Consider the following 22,745-nt stretch of genomic DNA (forward strand, 5'->3'; position numbering starts at 1 on the left):
TTTGTATAGCCCTTGTCAATGAGCATTGTTGACAGATTACAAGTGTGATGCCACTGTCTGTTTATTCATAGTGATGCCGGCATGGCTAAACAAAGAAGTTGTAGACAATGTAGACAAAACTTAAGTTAAAACACGAGAATATGGGGTGGAAGATGCAACTCCAAACTAATTATATGTGAGGTGGATGCTCACTTAAACTATCTATCAGTATATAATCAGAATGAAAATTCCTCCACTGCTTTTTATGGCCTATTAGGGGCAATATGGTAAACAGCCATTTTCCAAAAATATAAAGAAGTGAAAGATTAGTATGATTTTTCAAGGGCCAAAGCGTAACTGCAGACATGTCATGATGTTTTGCGTTGCCAGGTTGAAGAATAGGAATCTCAACTCTATTCCCCCCCACCCCCCACCCCCCAACAATGTGAGTTATGTAGCTACTGTCATCACATCTGGAAATATAATGGATCCAAAACTGATGCAATATCAAAATAACATTGTTACACTGTAGAGATGAGTTTGTCATTTGGACACTGAGGTGGTAGCATCCATAAAAGCATCCCAGTGGGTCAGTAGAATCATTTACGTCAGTATCAGTTGTAGTCTCTACTTGTGGAAGCCAACACTGCAATTTTCTTCATGTGTTACATTTTTTATCTGTTGAGGTAGTGCTAACAAGAATTTCAAAGTTGAATTCAGTAAAAAAAATTTGTCAGAAAGATACGTTATGCTTTAGATCAGAGGAGTAGAGGTGAATTATATTCTTTGATCCTACAAAGTATTCAAGTCTGAACTACACCTTGTGCATCCACAAAGTACATGAACAGAATTAAGGGCAGTCTTCTGTAGCGGCATACATTGATTAAAAATGCATGCTTAGACTTCACAGTACATGGAACTGAAACTATATAATTAATTAACATCTAAAAGAAAAATGTAATGTGAAGATAGATTCTCCAAAATAAAAATGCAGGATGGACTGATAATATGAGCATGATGGCTGGTGGAACTTTATTTTATTCATTATTACACAAAGAAAATAAGTCAGTTGTGAAAAAGGGAAAGGAGCTGCATCACTGAAATATGTAAACAGTCTGCAAGCTAGCAACATGTAAAATTACCTGTTCAATCAGATTCATTCGAAAATATACATCTCTCATAAAGCCTCATGACATCCTGATGTGGTACAGAGAATAGGGAAGGTCTCAACTTATATGGTAACAAAAATCAAAAGAAACCCTGTTGACATGAAGTTTGTTCAAGATTGCCTCTTCAAAAGAAGAAAGCTAAACGTAAGCAAATTCAAAGGTTATTTCTTCACTCTTTTCAGTGAGATTGCTATAGCTGAGCAATTACACAGCATTATAGAAGCACAATCAAAACAAATGTACCATAGAGACCATCTACAGGTAAGGTGTTCATACCTTACAAGAAACAAAACACTCTCTTTAAAAGGATACAACCTTATACCAAGGTATGACTTCAGTTATGGTAATGGATGAAATAGCAGTGTATGTAGCAGATGATCCATGCTATTTGATACCTGTCCTCATCACAGCTGATACTGAAAGAGTTATTTAAAAAATACTATTAATCACTTCCTTATCGTACGAAATGATCACAAAAAAGTGTTGCACAGTTCCATATCATAACCTCCTGGAAGTCAAGTTCTACAGAGTCTCATATTTTCAGAGTAACTATTCTTTCTAAAAACATAAGATAATATACACTGAGATGACAAGTCATGAGATAGCTCCTAATATCATGTTGAACCACCTTTTGCTCCACACAGTTCAACAGCTCTATGTGGCATGGTCTCCCCAAGTCATTAGAAGTACCCTGCAGAAATATTGAGCCACGCTGCCTTTACAGCCACCCATAACTGCGAAAGTGTAGCGGGTGCAAGAGTTTTGTGCATAAACTGACCTCTCGGTTATGTCTTATAAATTTTCAATGGGATTCATGTTGGATGGCCTGTATGGCCAAATAATTCATTCGAATTGTCCAGAGTGTTATTCAAACCAATCACGAACAGTTGTAGCTTGGTGTCACATCACAATGTTATCCCTAAAACTTACATCACTGTTTGGGAACATTAAGTCCATGAATGGCTGCAAATGGGCTACTTGGAAAAAGCAGGGTTTCACTGCACAAGGAATGTTCTGGGTCCTCTGGTCCAACTGAGTCATTCACTGACTGGAAAATGTACTCATTCCCAGTCAATGAATGGTTCAGTTGTACTGGAGGACCAAGTACATTCCATGTACAGCGAAACACCACTATTACAGTTTTCATGGGACTTCAAACAATGATGTAAAATGCAGGAAAAGTAAAATAGGGAAATAACATTTTAAGTTGTAAAAGTTACGTCTAGGATACCCCCCTTGCATTTTCGCACTTTATGTATACGTACACAATAGGCATCAAAATACTTGTCAGGGACTTGTTTATTGCCTGATACAGGTTTATTATCTAATAGAAACTGCTGATGTAACATGAACAATAACTGTCTGGGAAGTAGAAACATTTGATTCAATTTTGTATGTCATAATCGATTGGCAGTTATAAGAGTCGAGGGACATGAAAGGGAAGCAGTGGTTGGGAAGGGAGTAAGACAGGGTTGTAGCCTGTCCCCGATGTTGTTCAATCTGTATATTGAGCAAGCAGTAAAGGAAACAAAAGAAAAATTCGGAGTAGGTATTAAAATTCATGGAGAAGAAATAAAAACTTTGAGGTTCGCCGATGACATTGTAATTCTGTCAGAGACAGCAAAGGACTTGGAAGAGCAGTTGAATGGAATGGACAGTGTCTTGAAAGGAGGATATAAGATGAACATCAACAAAAGCAAAACAAGGATAATGGAATGTAGTCTAATTAAGTCGGGTGATGCTGAGGGAATTAGATTAGGAAATGAGGCACTTAAAGTAGTAAAGGAGTTTTGCTATTTGGGGAGCAAAATAACTGATGATGGTCGAAGTAGAGAGGATATAAAATGTAGGCTGGCAATGGCGAGGAAAGCGTTTCTGAAGAAGAGAAATTTGTTAACATCCAGTATTGATTTAAGTGTCAGGAAGTCATTTCTGAAAGTATTCGTATGGAGTGTAGCCATGTATGGAAGTGAAACATGGACGATAAATAGTTTGGACAAGAAGAGAATAGAAGCTTTCGAAATGTGGTGCTACAGAAGAATGCTGAAGATTAGATGGGTAGATCACATAACTAATGAGGAAGTATTGAATAGGATTGGGGAGAAGAGAAGTTTGTGGCACAACTTGACCAGAAGAAGGGATCGGTTGGTAGGACATGTCCTGAGGCATCAAGGGATCACCAATTTAGTATTGGAGGGCAGCGTGGAGGGTAAAAATCGTAGGGGGAGACCAAGAGATGAATACACTAAGCAGATTCAGAAGGATGTAGGTTGCAGTAGGTACTGGGAGATGAAGAAGCTTGCACAGGATAGAGTAGCATGGAGAGCTGCATCAAACCAGTCTCAGGACTGAAGACCACAACAACAAGCCAAGTGCAAATATTTAAATATTTTGTGTGGTAACTGTATATGCATTTTTCTGCATCTCTTGCATTGTATTTGTCTTTTTGAGGTTATCAGGTACCATGTGTCTCCTCAGTTATGTATATAAATCCCACACACAGACACAAACTGTAACTCACAGTGTTTGTTTGTGTAACATTACAAAAAATACATACGTACATACTGCACCTGACAGCGAGAATAAATTCTCGAAACACATTTTGCCCAGCGTAAAGAAATAGGTAATTGGTACTGTGTTTAAACCACAAACAGTTGAGCAATGAGAAGTGGGTGAATATGTCAACTAGCACTACAAGTGTTCAAATGACGAAATACACTAAATATGATTCGACAAATGTGTTACTGACGATCACAACAATCACGAACTTGTTCATGCACAGTAGAGACAGTTTGGAAATGGTTGTGATATCTTTATTCAAATGAACCTTGACCACCCTGAGGTAATGGGAAAACAGTTTACAAAATCCGGTTTTTGGAGTACCATGCTAGTTACTCCCATCAGCCACCATGCTAAGTGGATCTTGGCAGTGGCAGGAAACACGACATGAATTGTTCCAACTTTTACACATTTACCACTCCAAATCCACTGAGCAGAGCACCCTGGTGACAAGTAACTCGACCACACAATTTTTGTGAACACTACTTGATATCCAATGTCATGCCATCATCATTTTATCTCTGGTTTTTCTCCGGTAATGTTTTTTCATAAAGTGTAAATCAAGGGAAAATTATAAATATATTGACAGAAAATCAGGTGTGAACTAACATAGTGGACACAGGAAATTGTCGTAAATGATGGGAAAACGTTAACTCTGGGAACGTAAAAGCTGGGTTATACTGTACATACAGCCCCAATCATCCCCATTATGGGGCCCACCAACAGCTTGCACAGTGCCTTATTGACAACTTATGCCCATGGCTTCATGGTGCTTGCACCACACTCGAACCCTACCATCAGTTGTTACTCATCTAATCAGGCCACAGTTTTCTAGTCAACTAGGGTCCAACCGATATGGTCACAAGCTCAGGAGAGGCACTGTAGGCGATGTCATGCTGTTACCAAAGGCACTCGCATCGGTCATCTGTTCTCAGTCATAAAGTTAAGGCCATCAGCCATTACATTGTCCATGGTGTGAGGTAACACCTGAAATTTGGTATCCTCAGCACACTCTTGACACTGTGGATCTAGAAATACTGAATTGCCTAATGATTTCTGAAATGAAATGTCCCACGATTCTAGCTCAAACTACCATTCCACTTTCGAAGTCTGTTAATTGTGGCTATGATCCCATCAGAAACCTTTTCATATGAATAAACTGAGTACAGACGATAGCTCCACCAATACACTGCCCTTTTATTCCCTGTGTACCCGATACTACCACCATCTGTATATGTGCATATCACTATCCCAAGACTTGTCAACTCAGTGTACACTTAAGTACTGCAAATGGGTCATTCACTCTCACACTACTAATCAGATCTCACAGAAACTACTCAGTGGTAAATTAACAATGACTTGTATGTAAGTGACCACTTATTGGAAGGAAACTACCTACACTGAGAGCAGAGTAAACTGGATGCTTTACAAACATCCAGCTATCTCTGACCACATAGGGTTGGGTTGGGTTGTTTGGGGGAAGAGACCAAACAGAGAGGTCATCGGTCTCATCGGATTAGGGAAGGATGGGGAAGGAAGTCGGCCGTGCCCTTTCAAAGAAACCATCCCAGCATTTGTCTGGAGTGATTTAGGAAAAAATCACTGAAAACGTAAATCAGGATGGCCGGACACAGGATTGAACCATCGTCCTCCCGAATGCGAGCCCAGTGTGCTAACCACTGCGCCACCTCTCTCGGTGACCACAGAGGGATTACCTAGAGTTGAAGGAGGGCAACCACACTGTAAATATGATCCACAAATCAGCAAGTCTTAATGTCAGCTTAAGCTGCAGATGTCCCGTGGTGAAATTGTAAGTATCATTACTGAGATTGCTTTAGGTGTGCAGCAAAACAATAGTTCAAATGCAGAGAATCTCCAGCAAACCCAAAAACACTCCAGATTTAGTAATCCATCCAATTTAGCTCTACTATGGTTTGAAACTACAGGAAGAAAGACCATTTTTGTCACAAAGTCACCAGGAAATGATCTGATGAACCTGTGAAACCTATAAATAATACTGTGTAACATATCATAATACATGGATGTGAACTGCTTTAAAGAAGTTATCAAGAGGACATGAACTACATTTTGAGGATTACAAAGAAGAGTCTCTGTCCAAAAGGCAGGCTTCGAGGTACCATAGAGTTAGTTGTTCGTGCCATGTGATTCATTTATTATCAGACAGGAATTTCCTGGCTTGCCTGACAGACACATTAACTTTGATGTTGTGGCCATTAACTGACAGAGCTAAATGTGAACACATTGGAGGAAATACCATAAATCCCAGCCACGAAAATTTTCAAATTTCTAATCAAAAATCAGCAATTTTATTTGCACATCCACTGATAAGCCAGAATGTTATGACCAGATCTGGAATACAATACAGGAGCAGTTCCACATGGCCTGTATTTATAAAGTTTTTCATAGGTTTCTGGGGTACATGGCACCAAATGCCATGCAGTTCCTGAAAATTGCAGGCCGATGGTTTGGGGGTGCACAGCTGGTGCCCAAACAGTGTGCTGGATATGTTTTGTTGGGTTCAGATCAGAGAAACATGGTGGCCAAGACGACATCATCAGGCTCATTCAAACCACTGCAACACAATTTTAGCACTGTGATACAGACAGTTTTTTCATGGTGGAAGATGCTGTCGCCGGCAGGATAGATATCATGCCCAAAGGGATGCAGATGGTCCAAATTAATGTTAATGTAGTCCACAGTCATTGTGGTGTCTTCAATTACTAACACGGGTTCCATAGAAATCCAGGTAGATGTCCCCCACAGCACGACACTACACCACCAGCTGTTAGCCTGGATGACTGCACATTCAGATACATACATTGACATGGTTGAACAAGAAACATGAATCATCACACCAGATGACACGTTTTCATTGATCCACAGTCCAATCTTGGTGGTCCCATGACCACTCCAACCTTAACTGACACCATTTGGTCAAAACATGAACACACATGGGATGTCTGCTGTAGAGCCCATGGCCAACAATGTGCAGTAAAAGGTATGCTACAAAACAGGTGTCTGCACCAGCACTGTACTCTCATCATATCTGCTACAGATTGCCGTCAATGCTGCTTTACAGTTGGCAAGCCTTGAAGCGTCATGTTCTGTGTGGGAATCCGACTCTTGCTTTCACAGTCCTTCAACCACTTTCCATAGACACTCATGACAGTAACACGAGCACAGCCAACCAACTTCATTGTTTCTGAGATGCTTGTTCTAAGGGCCACGCCATAACAATGTCTTCTTTGTACAAGTCACTTAAGTCGGTGGATTTCACCATTAGCAGCTTGCACTTTCGTTAGAATGATTCTCCATTGCATATCAATTCCCCTTGCAAACTTTCCTTACTGCAACAAGTGCTTGCAACAACACCAGGCAGTATCCAATCTCTCAGTGGGCAGTTGTCATAATGTTTTGGTGTGTCAGTGTATATTCCATGCTTTCTTCAAGGTACACCCTGATTGGACTTGTCCAACATCATACAATGTCACAAAGAAAGAATGAAGTCAAAGATAATAATTATGTAAGCAGGTTTTACATTTCTGATCACATATATATAACATTTTCATGGACAGTACTCAGGCAGAAATAATTAATGTGTACCCAGCTGTTAATGGGCTATCGGATCATGATGCACAGATAATGGAAATAACACATATAGCACCTTACAGGCTTCAGGCAGCGAGGCTTATTGATACGAACAGGGTACAGAGTTTTAAGAACAGCCTAGAAAAGGTAGAATGGGCTAAAGTACACACAGAAAATGATGCTGATGCCAAATTCATTTTATTCCACAATAAATTTGTCTCAATATTTGAGAGTTGCTTCCTGAAATGTTATCCAAAAAAGCCATTGTAAAGTCAAGAAAGCCATGGATTATTAAGGAAATTAAGATATCGTGTAAGAGGAAGAGGGAAATATATGGACAGGCCAGAGTAAGTCTTGATCTGATGTTACTTGCATACTACAAAAGATATTGTAATATGTTAAGGAGAGTCATGAAGAAGTCAAGAAGCTTGTGTGTTCTGACAGAAATTAATAATGTGGATAATAAGATTAAAACTATATAGAATATTGTCAAATGGGAGACGGGGCATCCTGACAGTGCAGCTATAAAGCTAAATGATGATAATGTGATTGATAATTCACACGTTTCAAGTATTTTTAACAATCACTTTCAGAATGTAGCAGGAAAAATTGAGTTAAAAGGTTCAGTTGAAGAAGTAAAAAAATGTGTTAAAAATGTCATTCTTTAGAAACAGCACCAACATCCCCCACTGAAATTAGGGGAATTATAAATATACTGAAAAACAAGAGCTCATGTGGTGCTGTTGGAGCCTCTAACAGAATTTGAAGTGTTGTTCTAATTTAATAGTGGAGTCCTTACTGATATATGTAATGCTTTGCTGGCACAGGGAATTTTTCCGGACAGATTGAAACACGCAATTGTCACATCTCTTCATAAGAAAGGTGACAAGAGTGACTTAAATAATTATAGACCAATCTCATTGCTGACTTCATTTTCTAAAATATTCAAAAAAGTTATATATTCAAGAGTAGTCTCACATTTAAGTGAAAATAATTTACTCAGCATGTCACAGTTTGGACTCCAGAAGGGTTACTCAACTGAGAATGTTATCTACACATTTACCCATCAAATAGTACAAGCCCTAAATGACAAATTACAAATTACCGCCAATTGGCACTTTGTTTTTGTGGTCTTTCCAAGGCATTTGACTGTGTGGATCATGTTACACTCTTAGAAAAACTTAGGTTTTATGGAATTGAAGGCTATACACACAGCTGGTTGGAATCATACTTAAAGAATAGAAAGCAAAATGTTGTGCTGAATAACACAAACAATATTGGGAGGGTGGTAAATTCTAGTAAATGGAGAGTTATCACAAAGGGAGTCCCACAGGGCTCAAGTTTGGGTCCTCTGCCATTCCTTATTATGAGTGTTATAATAAATCCCATTCCAGAAAAAGCAGCTGAAGATATTGTTATAGATGTCTTTCAAAGAATTATTAAGTGGTTCACAGAAAATGGACTCTCCCTATTTTTGAAAAAACTCACTATATCCAGTTCTGTACATCGAATAGAGTCATACCGACAATTGATGTACCATATGGACAGGGCTCAGCTAACAGGGTAGATTTGTCCAAATTTTTGGGTCTTCACATTGATGACAACTTGAACTGGAAGAAGCATATTACTGAGCTTCTCAAACAATTAAGTGCAGCTTCTTTTGCTCTTTGTATAATTGCTAATCTTCATAATAAACAGATCAGCCTCCTAACGTACTTCGCCTATTTCTACTCAATAATGTCCTATGGAATAGTTTTCTGGGGTAACTCACCACTTAGACATTGATTGCACAAAAGATAGCATTGAGAATAATTAGTGGTGTTCACCCAAGGACATCATGTACGCAGCTACTCAAGGAATTAGGTATTTTAACTGCACCATCGGAGTACATATATTCACTAATGAAATTCGTTATAAATAATCCATCTCAATTCGTGAAGAATAGTGATGTTCATACGTACAACACTAGAGGGGAAAAAATGACCTTTCCTATCCGTTACTGAAGCTGTCAGTTGCTCAAAAAGGCGTACATTATTCAGCAACAAAAATCTTTGATCATTTGCCCAACAACATAAAGTGTCTGGCAGGTAGCAGATCGAGTTTTAAATCTAGCTTAAAATCATTTCTTTTGGACAACTCCTTCTATTCCATGGACGAGTCTCTGTTTCAGAATTTTTTTTTTTTTTTTAAAAAAAAAAAAAATCAGAACACCCTTGTACCTGTAAATGTAACTGCATGTGTAGAACTAAAAATTTCAGAAATATTAACACTATTCATGTGTGTATATACATATCTTGTAATCTGACTTGTTCCACATCATATCGATAAAATAATCGTAAAAATGATCTATGGAAAATGACATAACTAAACCACAAAACAAACATTGCCATGACTTTGCCAAACATCTTCCACAACAGATGAGAGAGACGAGTTACCTCAACTCCTTGCTGCATGCATTCTACAGTAATGTAACATCATAAAGTTCTGCAAAATATACAAGTCCTTTATTAGTGGAAGGAGTTTCATTTCCATCATTTCAGTTTAGATTTGTATTCCACCCAGATAACAGTCCTAAGCATACCATACGAATGTGTCACATTGATTGTAATACTTGCCTTATAGTGTACAGTCTTTAAAATTATTGTATTCAATTTTGTGTAAAAATCTTTTATATCTCCTTTGATGCAATAAATCATTTACATGCTAACTAAAATTAGTGAAGAAAAGATTTTCTAAAGTCTTTACTCAGACAGTGACAAAGTTTCTGTCTTTCATTATTTCCACTAGAAATAGTGATTCAGTTTAATGCAGCTTTTGTTTATGGGTGTAGACAGACGGCTGGATCATTGTTTCCGTTACTTGGGAAGGATGTAACAGCACTTTCTTTCTACTGAAACCATGTTCTGCATTATCTAAGACTTGTAAAACTATTTCTGGAAAGTAATTTATAGTAGTACTGTATTTCACCATATCGGAAGTAAGTTGAAAGAAATCTTGTTAATTCCTTTTTAGTAATACCGCTTTAAACAGACCCTTTTGTGGCACTTGGGCAGAAGATCTCGGCCCCCATGTTTAAACTGTCCACATATTATCTTAATGTTGTCCCACTAAATGTACATCAGAGACCCTGAATGTCTACTACTGTACACGTTTTACTTACACAGATCCCACAGCAATTTATTGATGACAATATGTTCTCTATATATGTAGTAAGTTCAGAACTTATTTTCATAGATTGGCCTTCTAATGAAACATAACAATCATCTTAATGCATATGGTTATCTGATCTTGTTAGAAGTCTGTAAAACCTGATACAGCACTTGTTCACCTTAAGACCACACAACAGAACACCATAACCACAGTCACAGGTGTAGCACTGAATATTTTCAGACATAGTTTTTAACTTACCTGCATGGAGAAACTACTGCATATCATTTCCTTGGCCTTTGCATAGCAATATGCACAGTGAATTTGAAAAACTCACTCTGAACCACAACTTTACACCTAGAGCCATTTTTGCTAACATATGTTAACTATGTCACTTACATTGTCACAGCATGCAATTCTGTCCCTTTCTGCACATCATACAGTTGTAAGAACAAATGATAGTTTGATCCTTTCACTGGACTGGAAACACAGTTATTTTAAAACATCAATATATGTTTACAGTTGAAGCATCATCATTAAATTTCGACCCAAGACTATATACTCTTCAATACTCCTCAGATAACTTTGTATAATCCACATGAACAATTAAATACCTGAAGGATGTGACTGTCACGCAGTAACATGGTATCTTGTTGATTTCACCTCCCTTCATCAGAATTACTTCAGCAATGTCCTCAGCAGCCTTGTAGGCTATTACTTGGACTGATTTACTTTACATGGTTACCATAATGAATGGCTTATTTACTAATCCAATTACATTGGTTGTCTCTCCAGCAATAACACACTTAACCTCAACACTTTATATGCAAAGCATGAACACAAAATGCTGAATTTTGAGGAAACATTTCAAATTACGATAGATTCACGAACTTTTAATGAACAATCAGAACAGGCTGTAAGCTTTTAGTGATAAGATGCAACTACTTTAATGACACTTCTGTTGAGTTTCAGTACTAGTGGATGAAGGAATTCACTGAAAGCTTCACTAGCAGCTATTTTGTTCAAAACCTCTCTACTAAGAAAACAGGGCACAAACGTATTTAAGTTGTCACCAATAAGTGAAGAATCTGATAATTTCAGTCCATGAAGTAGTTTCTCGTGAGAAAAGTGAATCAAATTTCATGCTGGAATTCTAGTTGAAAAACCTGAATTTCATGATGCAGTACTTCTCAAAACTCAGCTGGAAACCATTAATCATCATTCATTTACAAATGTAAATAATATAAACTGCACGTAATACCACAGTCCCCATTGTCTTCCTTGACTGAAAGCTCTGTGTTTATAATTAGTGATTATGCACAGCCACAACAGCTATCACACATTTGTGTCAAGTGTTCTTAGTGATGGCACGACTGTGGAAAATAAACTGCAAACTGCAGTAAAAAAATGGACAAATGACATGCCCATATGACTCTGTGTGTGTGTGTGTGTGTGTGTGTGTGGGGGGGGGGGGGGGGGGGGTGTTGAAGGCGCGCGGGGGCACGCACGCTTGTCTGTGCATGCATGTGCTGGGGGGGGGGGGGGGGGTGTACATGCCGCAGCATGGCGGGTGGGAGTGGCAGCAGGTGGAGCAGAGGGGAAAGGGGGTTGTGCAAGAGTTCAAGTGAGTTGAGGTATTGAATGTATCCATTTTGATAGTGTGTTGTGTGTACTTAGTGTTAAGCCACAGGGCTGCAGGATGGCATAATAAAAATAGTAGGCTGAAGTTATGTGTCACAGGGAGATAAGCCGCTCTCCAAACCGAGTGGACTGGGAGTTGAATGTTGGTATCATCATTTCACGGCTGTATAGAAGGAAGGGGGAAACACTCAATGACAAAATGAGCAGCCTCTGGCTCAAATATCATCATCAGACTCTGTGCTGTCAGCTTTTAGAGCTGCCAGGTGTGCCAGATGCATTCCCCTGAAATGAAGACATTGCATGGTTTTGCAAATATGGCGGTTTGCCCACAACGAGCCAACCCAAGAACAGTCAGTGTAACATCCTCTTCACAAATGTTTCAGTTTACCTTTGAGAAGTTGTCTCTCCATCTGTGAACTGGCACAAATTTTGAATGTGTCAAAACCCTGCCAATACTTCTACAATGGACTAGTAAGATGGCACCGGAATTTTGATTTCTTCAGATACTTGTTAGGTGCAAGTGTGTCATTGCATGTGTTTTATCCAAGGATTGTGACATCTGCATTTTATAAGATGCCTGCAATGGTATGTGTGCCTTTTTATAGTACATATACAGCTGAATTCCAGCTGATGGATTATAATGTCCAGTCACAGAGAGCTGACTTGATTAACAGTACCTGCAACATTGGGACATTGTGCATTTACAGTGAACTGATCAGTTTCTGGACTTACAAATATGATGCCTTTGGCTAGGCTGTTCCAGCTTGAGTGCCCACCTGTGGGTAGCTGGGCAGTCAGGTATCTGGGCTGTGTAGCCTCTGCAATTGTATTGCCCTGGCTGAGGAGCTGTGGGGCCAATTAACATATGCATGCACATTATGCCTGTAAAAGAGCAACCTAGCAGGTAGCCTACCTCAACTCTGCCTGTGTGCAGGGCACAGGCAAACTGATGGTCTCTTGCATATGCCTGTGCCCATGGAGCAGCATTGCAACAAGCTGTTTTAGACTGTAGCACTGCCACTGCCATCAAGGACCATTGCTGACAAGCAAAGAGCACTACTACAAAAACTGTGGCATTACAGCAACAACCAGGTCAATAGTATCTAAAGTGCATGTACATCCAGTGTTGCCAAGTAACAGCATCACACTCCATACAGACTCTTTTTCAACATCACTGTGTTAAATGGCACAGTATTTTTACGGAAACTTCATCATGCCTATTCTTTTGTGGACCAGCATAATCCCATAACTTATGAACAAAGGCATATTAACTTTTCAATCACACCACTACCGTGCAGAAGGGAGAGGGAGAGGGAGAGGGAGAGAGAAACATGTTTCTGAAAAATACTGTGCTGTTCAGCAAGTTTATAGGGAAATCACTCACCCAGTTTTTTGGTCTAAAGAAGTTCTTGTAAGCAACAGAACACAACCAATACTACAGTTGCGATCATTACAGTTTTCAATTGGCTCAATCCACTACAAATAACCCACGGGTGAGTGTGCCTATGTATGAAGTGTGCTAATCACAAACATTGTCTTGTACTGGTCTGTTGTTGTTTCACAATTACAAGCTTGTACATATTCCTTCTTACTGCTTCAGCTAACACAGCAGTCAGTTGTGCCATCATATACCGAAGTGACAATCAGTAATATGAAATCAACAGTGAGTTACATGAGAAAAAATTATGATCTGGCCAAGAAATGACCCAGATTCTGAGCTAGCAGCATGATCCCACAATGAGGCAGTTATCTATGAGATAATTAGTAATCAAGTAAGTGGTAGGTAGGTACCTGATGAAAGTTCCATGTTTAGTGGTTCAAGTGGGTCATTAGTGTGGTTAACACTTGTATGCAGCAACAGAGTGATACACTGAAAAGTTTATTTTATTGTTGTCTAACTAAATATTGATTTACTTCCTATAATGTAGGTTTCTTTTATCATCATTTATTTAAATTAAGTGTAAACTGTGATTTTGCACATACACACTTACCTTGGTAACATAAAGGCAACTAATCTTTACACATGTAAAAACTGTGCCCCACGCCAACTCTTGTTATGAAAAACAGCATGACCACTCGAGGGTTGATGTATCACTTTGCATGGTCAGTTTACAGACCAAAATTAATAAAAATTAAGTATGTTATTTGTTCTTTTAATGTGCCAGATACAAATGTCCAGATAATTTTTTGGAGCCTTTATTGTATTATGATCACCTCTGTAACAGTGTGCCTGCACATTCTGAAATTTCCTGGCATTTTAAAACCGTGTGGTGAAGCCAATACTGGAGAGCTACGGTTACGTATGTAAGGTAATTGATAAGTACTGGTGTAAGCAGAACTTTGAGTGAGGGTAGTGAGTCATGCCTGGGTAGCTCAGCCAATAAGAGTATTACCCATGAAAGGCAAGGTTCTGGTTCTGGCACACTGTTTTAATCTGCCAGGACCTTTAAGCTTACGCAACTTACACTCAAAACTTGCCTGTATGATTTTACAGCACACATCTACCTCTCTCTGCTTAAAAATATAAACTGTATAATAGCAACGTCATATACTGCCCCAGTTGTCAGAATCCCGTTGTCCTTAATTATGCCTTTGTAAAAACAAATTTTTTAGTTTCACTTTCACAGTCTTTTTAAGATAGGTCAGCACAGCTTTGCACCAATGTATCTTAATTGCTGTACATAATCAGTTTCTTGTTCTACATGAGCCGGGCAATTTATATTACATTTATAGAATATTGCGTTTGAAAAAACTAGACCAGGTATTGTAACAAGTGATGCAGGTAAGGGGTTGGAAAAAACAACAGTCAGCCAGGGAAACACACAATATATTTCAGTATATTGTAACCATTAATTACATTTGTTTTCACCTACATGCACATTTATCTGTTATACATACACTATATTTCTTAACATCCAACAGATGAAAAGGTACATTATGAAGGTGGTTAGGAATCCCAGTGGCTACTTATATTGTCTATTTCTTTTTAAACAAGAAGATCTTGAAATAACTTGGAAGAATGTATGCATCATAGTTAATTGTTATTCACTCAGGCTGGTTACATTAACTCATTCTTAATAAACATATTTTAACTTATACCCCAACACAGTCTTCACTTGTGCAAATACATATATTTCTCAGCCACTCCTGAAGTCATGAAGAATCAAACCAACATTCATCCAAACCCGGTATGGAACCTGCACACATGCAACCAAGCACTTATGCACACGCGTGCACACGTGCTTATGCACACGTGCGCGTGTGCACACACACACACACACACACACACACACACACACACACACACACACACACACACAAAAACACACACACACAAAAACACACACACACACACACACACACACACACACACACACACACACACACACACACTGCTTCTCAGTGAAACAAACAAGAAGAGAAAACCACATAATAATAAGACAAAATAAGAACATTAAAAATTAATGAAGTAATTATTATCATTAAAATATAAAAAGTTATTATAGAAATTACAACAGTGACATAGGAACTTTCAGTAACATAAACCTGCAGTAAGTCCTCTACAAAGCAATACCTGCAACATTCTTCAAGGGCAGAGCTACTTTACTTTTGTCAGGGAATCAATAAGTATGATGAATGAATTTCACTCTTCTGTGGAGGTTAGTATCAAGAGGAGTCACCATCTGTATTGGTTTGCAGAACATTTTTTTGGGGGAAAAAAACTGGATGATAAACTACAGATTATGAAGAAATCTTGTTTGAAAATCTATTCAGAAGACTAGACAATGGTATATTTGCATTTTCTATTCTTCATTAAATGTTTATGTTGAAGACACCTTTAAATCATTCTGGGAAGAACTTATTAAACAACAGAACTGATCACTGCAAGTGGAATGTTTGTGTGAAAGGTGACGACAAAATGGCAAGTCAGGTCATTTTAGAATGGTTTCATATTTGAAGAAGAGTTTTAATAATGACACACACCTCTGAAACAGTTACACTACAGACACACAGATATATATCAACAGTTTTGATCAAGTGAAATACTTATAGGCAGAAAGTGGTTATTGCACTCTAACAATTTCTACTTCACTCGACCCATCAACTTTTATATTCTCTGGTACAACATGTAAGCACACTTATTACTCGAAATATAAAATTTTGTAATTTTATGACAGTTAATTCCTGCTACACAAAAAATAATTGGTTGTAACAACTTTTTGTTATAAAATGCTGAAATTAATCACAAACAGACACTTGATCACAAACTGTACAGTTCTCATATACAACTTTTCACATATTCTGAAGTATGTACATACACTCATATACAATTTATAGCAACACTAAATAATATTAATTTATGGAACACAATTTTAAAAAGATTTTTTTTAGATAAATAAATCAAATTACTTTATTTCCAGTATTTCAACAAAATGTAGTAATTTATCCTTCTATTTCACCCAATGAAAGGAAATCTCATTTATTTTAGAAAATTAATTCAGCTATTTATTTATTAATGTGCATTAACACTATTTTTAATTTGATATTTTATAGTCATTCTCTGGTATGTTTTATAGAACACGGTAACTTGAAAATTGACATTTTTCCTTTATGATTAATAAAATATTTGGCGAATTCTGAAGCTGACATCCAGAACAAATAAAATAGTTTTAGGCTAGCAGTAATCTCTTTTACAATGAAAGAAGGCCATTTCATGAAGCCCTTAGGTATACCCAAAAATAAGCTGCAACTGGTCATAAATGTACGTCAGCCTACTGTTACAAGTTGTCAGCTATTTCAGATCAGTTGTATCCTCAGCATCCAGCATCTCCTCAATTTGATTCTCCCAGTTTGAGTCTTGTTGACTGTCTCCATCTGCAACCACTTCATAATCTTGTAGTTCTGCTTCTAGCTCTTTCTCCCACTCTTCTTCTGGAGGAGAGAGACAGATACGGAGGAAGCATAATGACAACAGAAAGCTAAACATCTAAAGGATACAGATGGGAGAATGGAATTGGAGAGGAAAGGATAAAATTAACTTGAATGAAGTATGGTGTGAACAAAAATCTCTAAAACGAAATAACGTGCACCAGTAGTTGGAAATAATTTCCTGTCAAAGTTCTTTAAATTCTACTCTTGCTATTAACCTTAGCACGAGATCTGCAGCTTAACTGCATCACATCTGCACTGTCTTGGTTTCCAAAAATGTGTAAGTACATTACAATTCTGGCATGAAAAGTCGTTAATTTCCATTTATCTACATACGATCACAACTTTCATCTATGACTGCTACAGTAAGCTGCTCATTTTATAAATTGCTCAAGTAAAAACTATTCAGATGTAAACAAAGAATACTCTGTTTTCACAGTTTCTCTGCACCACCACTATTGTCTCAAACTGCTTCATAATTTTGAAAGTAAAAAATAACTGTCTTGTGCGCAGCTTTAAGCACAGTCTAATCCAGCCAGAACTACTTTGGACTTCAAAAATAAACTGATAAAAAGTACAAATATTTAAGTACTTAAGCCTACAATTTATGTAACACTGAGTTCTCCCATTAACTTAAATAAAATTAACTAAAATTAAGCAATGAACAAAAACTCCATCTGAACAGACCTCTTAAGGCCCAACTGCACCAACCAACCACTGTGTCATCCTCTGCCGATAGGCATCACTGGATGTTGATACAGAGGGGCATGTGGTCAGCACACCACTCTCTCAGCCGTTGTCAGTTTTTATGACCAGAGCCACTACTCCTCAATGAAGTAGCTCCTCAATTGGCCTCAAGGGCTGAGTGCACCCCACTTGTCAACAGCGCTTGGCAGACTTGGATGGTCACCCATCCAACTGCTTGTCGAGCCCAACAGCGCATTACTTCGGTGATCTGATGGGAACCAGTGCTACCACTGTGGCAAGGCCACTGGTGTAATGAAGAAAGTAACAGAAGGAAAATGGTAAACTGAAAATTGGATAACAAAAACTGCTGAAGAAACACCATTATTCACCTTACAAACATGAAATTGCAAGGGATAAACAGCACCCACTAAAAACTGTGACGAACTTTCACTTTTGCTCTTACTCCTTTTTCAAGTGCCAAGAGACTGAAAGGATTTGTCTTAACACAATTTCGTAGTATGGAACACAACAATGCACCCACCTTTTAAAATATGCCCACAATGTATTGACAGGGTAGGAATAACGCATGGGTATCATTTAAGGAAAATACACAGATGTGGTTAACTGCATGAGAACATCAGCTGACAGAAGTTAAAGGAGTGTAACACTGAGAATATGAAGCAAAAATTGTGATAAAGATAGTAAAATAGCAAAAGAAGGCTATCCGGATGAGCAATAAAGATATTTTAATGCCACAAACAGGAGCTGACCTAAGATCTGAAGCAAATAAAGATAATTGACCAACTGGCAACATAATAAGTTTACTTGCTGAAGAAAATTCCTGTGTTTGTAACACAGAGAAACAGTTGTCTTACAAGTATGACAAATAGCTATAGTTGCAACACTTGTCAATGCTGTGAGTTTTGTGGAGAGCCTATTCACAACCTTAGTCACGCGTTTCAGTACATAGTGTTGAGATATGAACTTATACATGGACTGTAAACTGTGTTCGAGGAACACTTTATGCTACACAAGAGAACATAGAATTTTAAAAATAGCAGGCAATGTGATAGAGCCTCTGCGTTAGACTAAAATTAGAAGGAATCGACAAATTCATTTCACAAATCTCTAAATGGGCCAGTAGTGAGGGTAGTACCCTTGTGCAAAAAAAGCTGCATCTTTCAGCCTGTACACTGGATTACTACACTTCACTGTGAAAGTATGAGTGGGAGCAAGGGAGTGTGAACAACAACGAACTTTGTATCTTTGACATGAGATAAGGAAGGACACCAGGTACACTCTTGAAAATACAGGCTTAAACACAGTAGCCCTATTCTTCAACATTATGGATTACACTGGTTTCTCAAAATAAAACCATCCACACTATCCCTAGTTATATTCCAGGACCTATGCATCACATATATTGTCCTAGTCCATCTGTATTATGCCCATTCGGTAATTACATTCTCTGATAAGTGGAGTCCCATTCTATACCCCATATGTTCAATGCACCACCAAGTTGAACACTGATAACAAATGCAAAATTGTCTAAAAGCAAAACTATGCTGCACGCAACCTTCTATCTCTTACACAAACTTTTTCATTAAAAAATTTACATGTACATTAATAGCAATCACATAAGTTGACTAACAGCCACTGAACACAGGGTACCGTAAGCTGGGGTTACTTTGGCCCTTTATAGGCAATTTTTTTTTTAATTTTCCCCACTAAAATTACATCATCAGTATGGAGCAAACAAGGTAATATACATTTACAGCATGTGAAGAATGATCTACAAGGTTGTGAGTTCTACGAAGTGATACAGAGTTGGCAGTACTGGACACAATATTGTTCATAAAATATTTAACACCAATTACACCCCAGCAACTTCTGCCAGGTATGCTAAAAATATGCCGAGTAATTTTGCATGCTGTCAGCATTACGTAATAAGACGAGAAATGGTAATTTGTGTGAAATTCTGTTAGTAAACATATTTAGCACTTCTTTAAAATGGTTAACATTTTTGCAAAATATGGGGTTACTTTAGCCCAGGCCAAAGCAACCACAAAATGAAGATGAAGTGGTGCTAGAATCTGATGGCAACCCTGAAAGTTTCTCTGATATGCAAGTTGATGTCCAGCACCACAAAACATTGAAAGATAAATTAGTAGTTGGGCAGTATGCTACAGTTTTATACAACTAAGAAGAATATTTGAAACTGGAAAGACATGAGTGATGAGGGTGCTAAAGTGAACTCTATGGGGAAGTTGAAGTCCTACTGAAAATTGCCAGAAGAAAAAGGCAAACCATTTTATCCTTGGGAGAATTTGATACGAATTATCAGTCCCACACAAATAACACAATTTGGCTATATGATATAATCTCTTTGCAAATACTTACCACAGTGTAACAAATAAGTTAAAAATGAATTAGTCACCTAATGAAATATACTACACTTTTATATTTACTGTATCACTCTCTTAGTATGTTCAATTTCCATGTGCTTACCTTCAAAATTTGGCATTTATTTTTCCCCTCATACTCCCAAATTCTATTCTAGTGATATTCATTGAATTTACTTTGTCCCAACATCATAGTACTACTCTTCCACAAAGAAATGAGTAAGTGGGTTGAAGTAACCCCAACTGCAGGTAACATTGGCCCACTTACGTTTTTGGAACGACAGCAACAAAAGTGATGTTTTTTGTTATTAACCTACTTAATTGATGGTACAAGCCTCTGACAATATTGGCAAAAAATATTTAAATTTTCTCACTGTTGTTACCCTTTGTTTTCTTGCCACATTTAAAGGGCACAGTAATCTCAGTTTACAGTAACCCAGTCCATTATCCCAATGACTTGAGCAGAAACTTCATCAGCAGTGCACATAGGATACCTAAGTGGTTTTTACACTTTATCTTCATGAAACATTATCAGCCAATCATAGTTTCTGTCAATGACATTTTCGTAAATATATGAAGTTCTTATTAAAGCCTACTCCACATTTACACTGCACCGTCCTTGCCCCATAATCCTCCAAACTCCGCCTCTTTTGATCTTCTGCCCTATTCATAAAACAATGCACTTCCCTTTTACTTGCCACCACTTACTGGCTCCATGCCATATACTTCACATAACAATGATTGTTAAATATGCATTATGTTTCCTAAAATATAATCTTTGACAGTTCATTATAGTAGTTAGTGTGTTCTGTTCTCTGCTTGCAACTTCACTTTGAAATTGAGTGGTGTTCCATCTTCTCTAGAACTGTAATTCATCAAAAGGTCACAAAACAATAGAATAAAAATAAACACACAATTCCAACGCATGAAACATCATGTCAAAAAATAATGGCGTATTCAGTTATATTAACCAGCTTCACAGTCTTATTTGAATACATGAAATATATTTGATCAGTCATTTCAGGGTTAGCGAGATATATTATTATGTCATAGGTTATCCTCAATTCAGACCTATAAACCTTTATTTTTTTCCTTCAAGCCAACAGTAAGAGCCACAGCCATTTACATTACAGAATTTTGCAGAGACCCAGCAGTCAGCATAACACATTTTACTTCTGTTAGTTTCACGGCATAGCTATTTGTTTAATCTCTCATTAATCAGTTCTGTCTCCATTTCACACATAATAAGAAAATGCAACCAAAATCCAATGTAAGTCTGGCTTTGAGCATTAGAGAATCAAAAAGGTGCGTCTAGAAAATTATTTCCACAGTGCAAATGCGAGCATGCATTTAAATAATTGTTAATATTGTGACACAGCCATGCTCATTGAGGTAAACTATTACATTAACTAATGTATGAAAATTAGACTCAAGTGGCATCAAAGTGGCAGGAGACTTTACAGGAAATGGGGAAGGCCGTGTGTTCCATGCTTTTCTCCTTCTTCTTAGGCTGTAGAAAAAAGAGCAAACAGGAAGCCTCACCCTCTGGACTGAAAACTTTGTAATTTTTATACTAACAGAGTTTATTACAGACAATAAATGGAACACCATGAGACCAGCACTTACCAGCACATCTGAGAATTGAGAAGTTACAGCACATTCTCACAATTATTGTATGCATATAAAGCTATGAGCCCAACTTCATGAGTTCCATGAACACACATTTTTAAATGAATATACATGTTACATTTAGAACTACTTATGCACAAGAGTTACACAAGACCAAATTATTAAAAGAAATAGTTGAAGCTATACAGATCAGGTGTAACAACAACTATCCATTTCTGTGGTGAGAACATGTGGCAAAAGATATTATAGTTTTTTTCCATTTTATTTTATATTTTTGCCTAATTATGAAGCTCTGTCTCTAACTCTAGAGTATTGAAAGCTCAAATGACTGTACAGCCAACATTTATTCATGGAAACAAACAATATGGTTTCCAGGATAAGATAAAAGAGCTCAGAAGATTCTGTAAATTTCTAAACTATATTATTTAAAATTACTTTGGGCACTGATTAGCATATAGTGGTTGCATCAGTGAATTACATGGCGTAACCATGATGCCCTTGCATCATTGTGACCCAAAGAGAGTATTCACTCAAATGAAAAATGATCGAGAAGACCAACAGCAATCTTATCAATCAACATTCATAATCAGTATTTGGTTAGTATCACAACACTATGGCAGCCACATACACGTCCAATAGTAAACAAATCATTCGGTTCAGGTACAGTACAGTCACATCAATGGTAACTGAAAGTAACACAAAGAAATTCTGTGAATTTATCATCAAATTAGTTAAGTTAACTGCACAGAAAGTCAAATTATGTTTGTGACAATGTGAGAAAATAAATATAAGTGAGAATTGACGTATTTCTTCTGGAGTATTTAAGTCTTTGTCCGAAATAAGGTATCCCATTTCTTACCAATAACATTTGTTTAATTATGTTTTGTAGCCCCCTTAAAAATTGGCAAGGGCAGGGGGATGGCTTAAACTGGTGTTCTGGTCAGATGAAGGCAACACCATTCACTCCCATTACGGCCACGTTCCATACAACTTT

General features: G+C 37.6%; 1 protein-coding gene across 4 annotated transcripts in view; it reads right to left on the reverse strand.

Moving 5' to 3' along the window:
• Positions 1–14,915: 14,915 nt before the first annotated feature.
• LOC126470411 (synapse-associated protein 1) overlaps positions 14,916–22,745 on the reverse strand; it is a 336,806-nt gene continuing 328,976 nt past the window's right edge. For 2 of the 4 annotated variants that reach the window (XM_050098262.1, XM_050098265.1), the window contains exon 9: positions 14,916–17,036. In XM_050098262.1, the coding sequence (XP_049954219.1) occupies positions 16,897–17,036 (140 nt within the window). In that variant the 3' untranslated portion in view covers positions 14,916–16,896. Of the gene's footprint in view, positions 17,037–21,186; positions 21,633–22,745 lie in introns of those variants that run through there. The other 2 variants (XM_050098263.1, XM_050098264.1) reach the window with 2 other exon arrangements.

Source organism: Schistocerca serialis, chromosome 3, assembly GCF_023864345.2.
Source record: "Schistocerca serialis cubense isolate TAMUIC-IGC-003099 chromosome 3, iqSchSeri2.2, whole genome shotgun sequence".
Lineage (NCBI taxonomy): Eukaryota > Metazoa > Arthropoda > Insecta > Orthoptera > Acrididae > Schistocerca > Schistocerca serialis.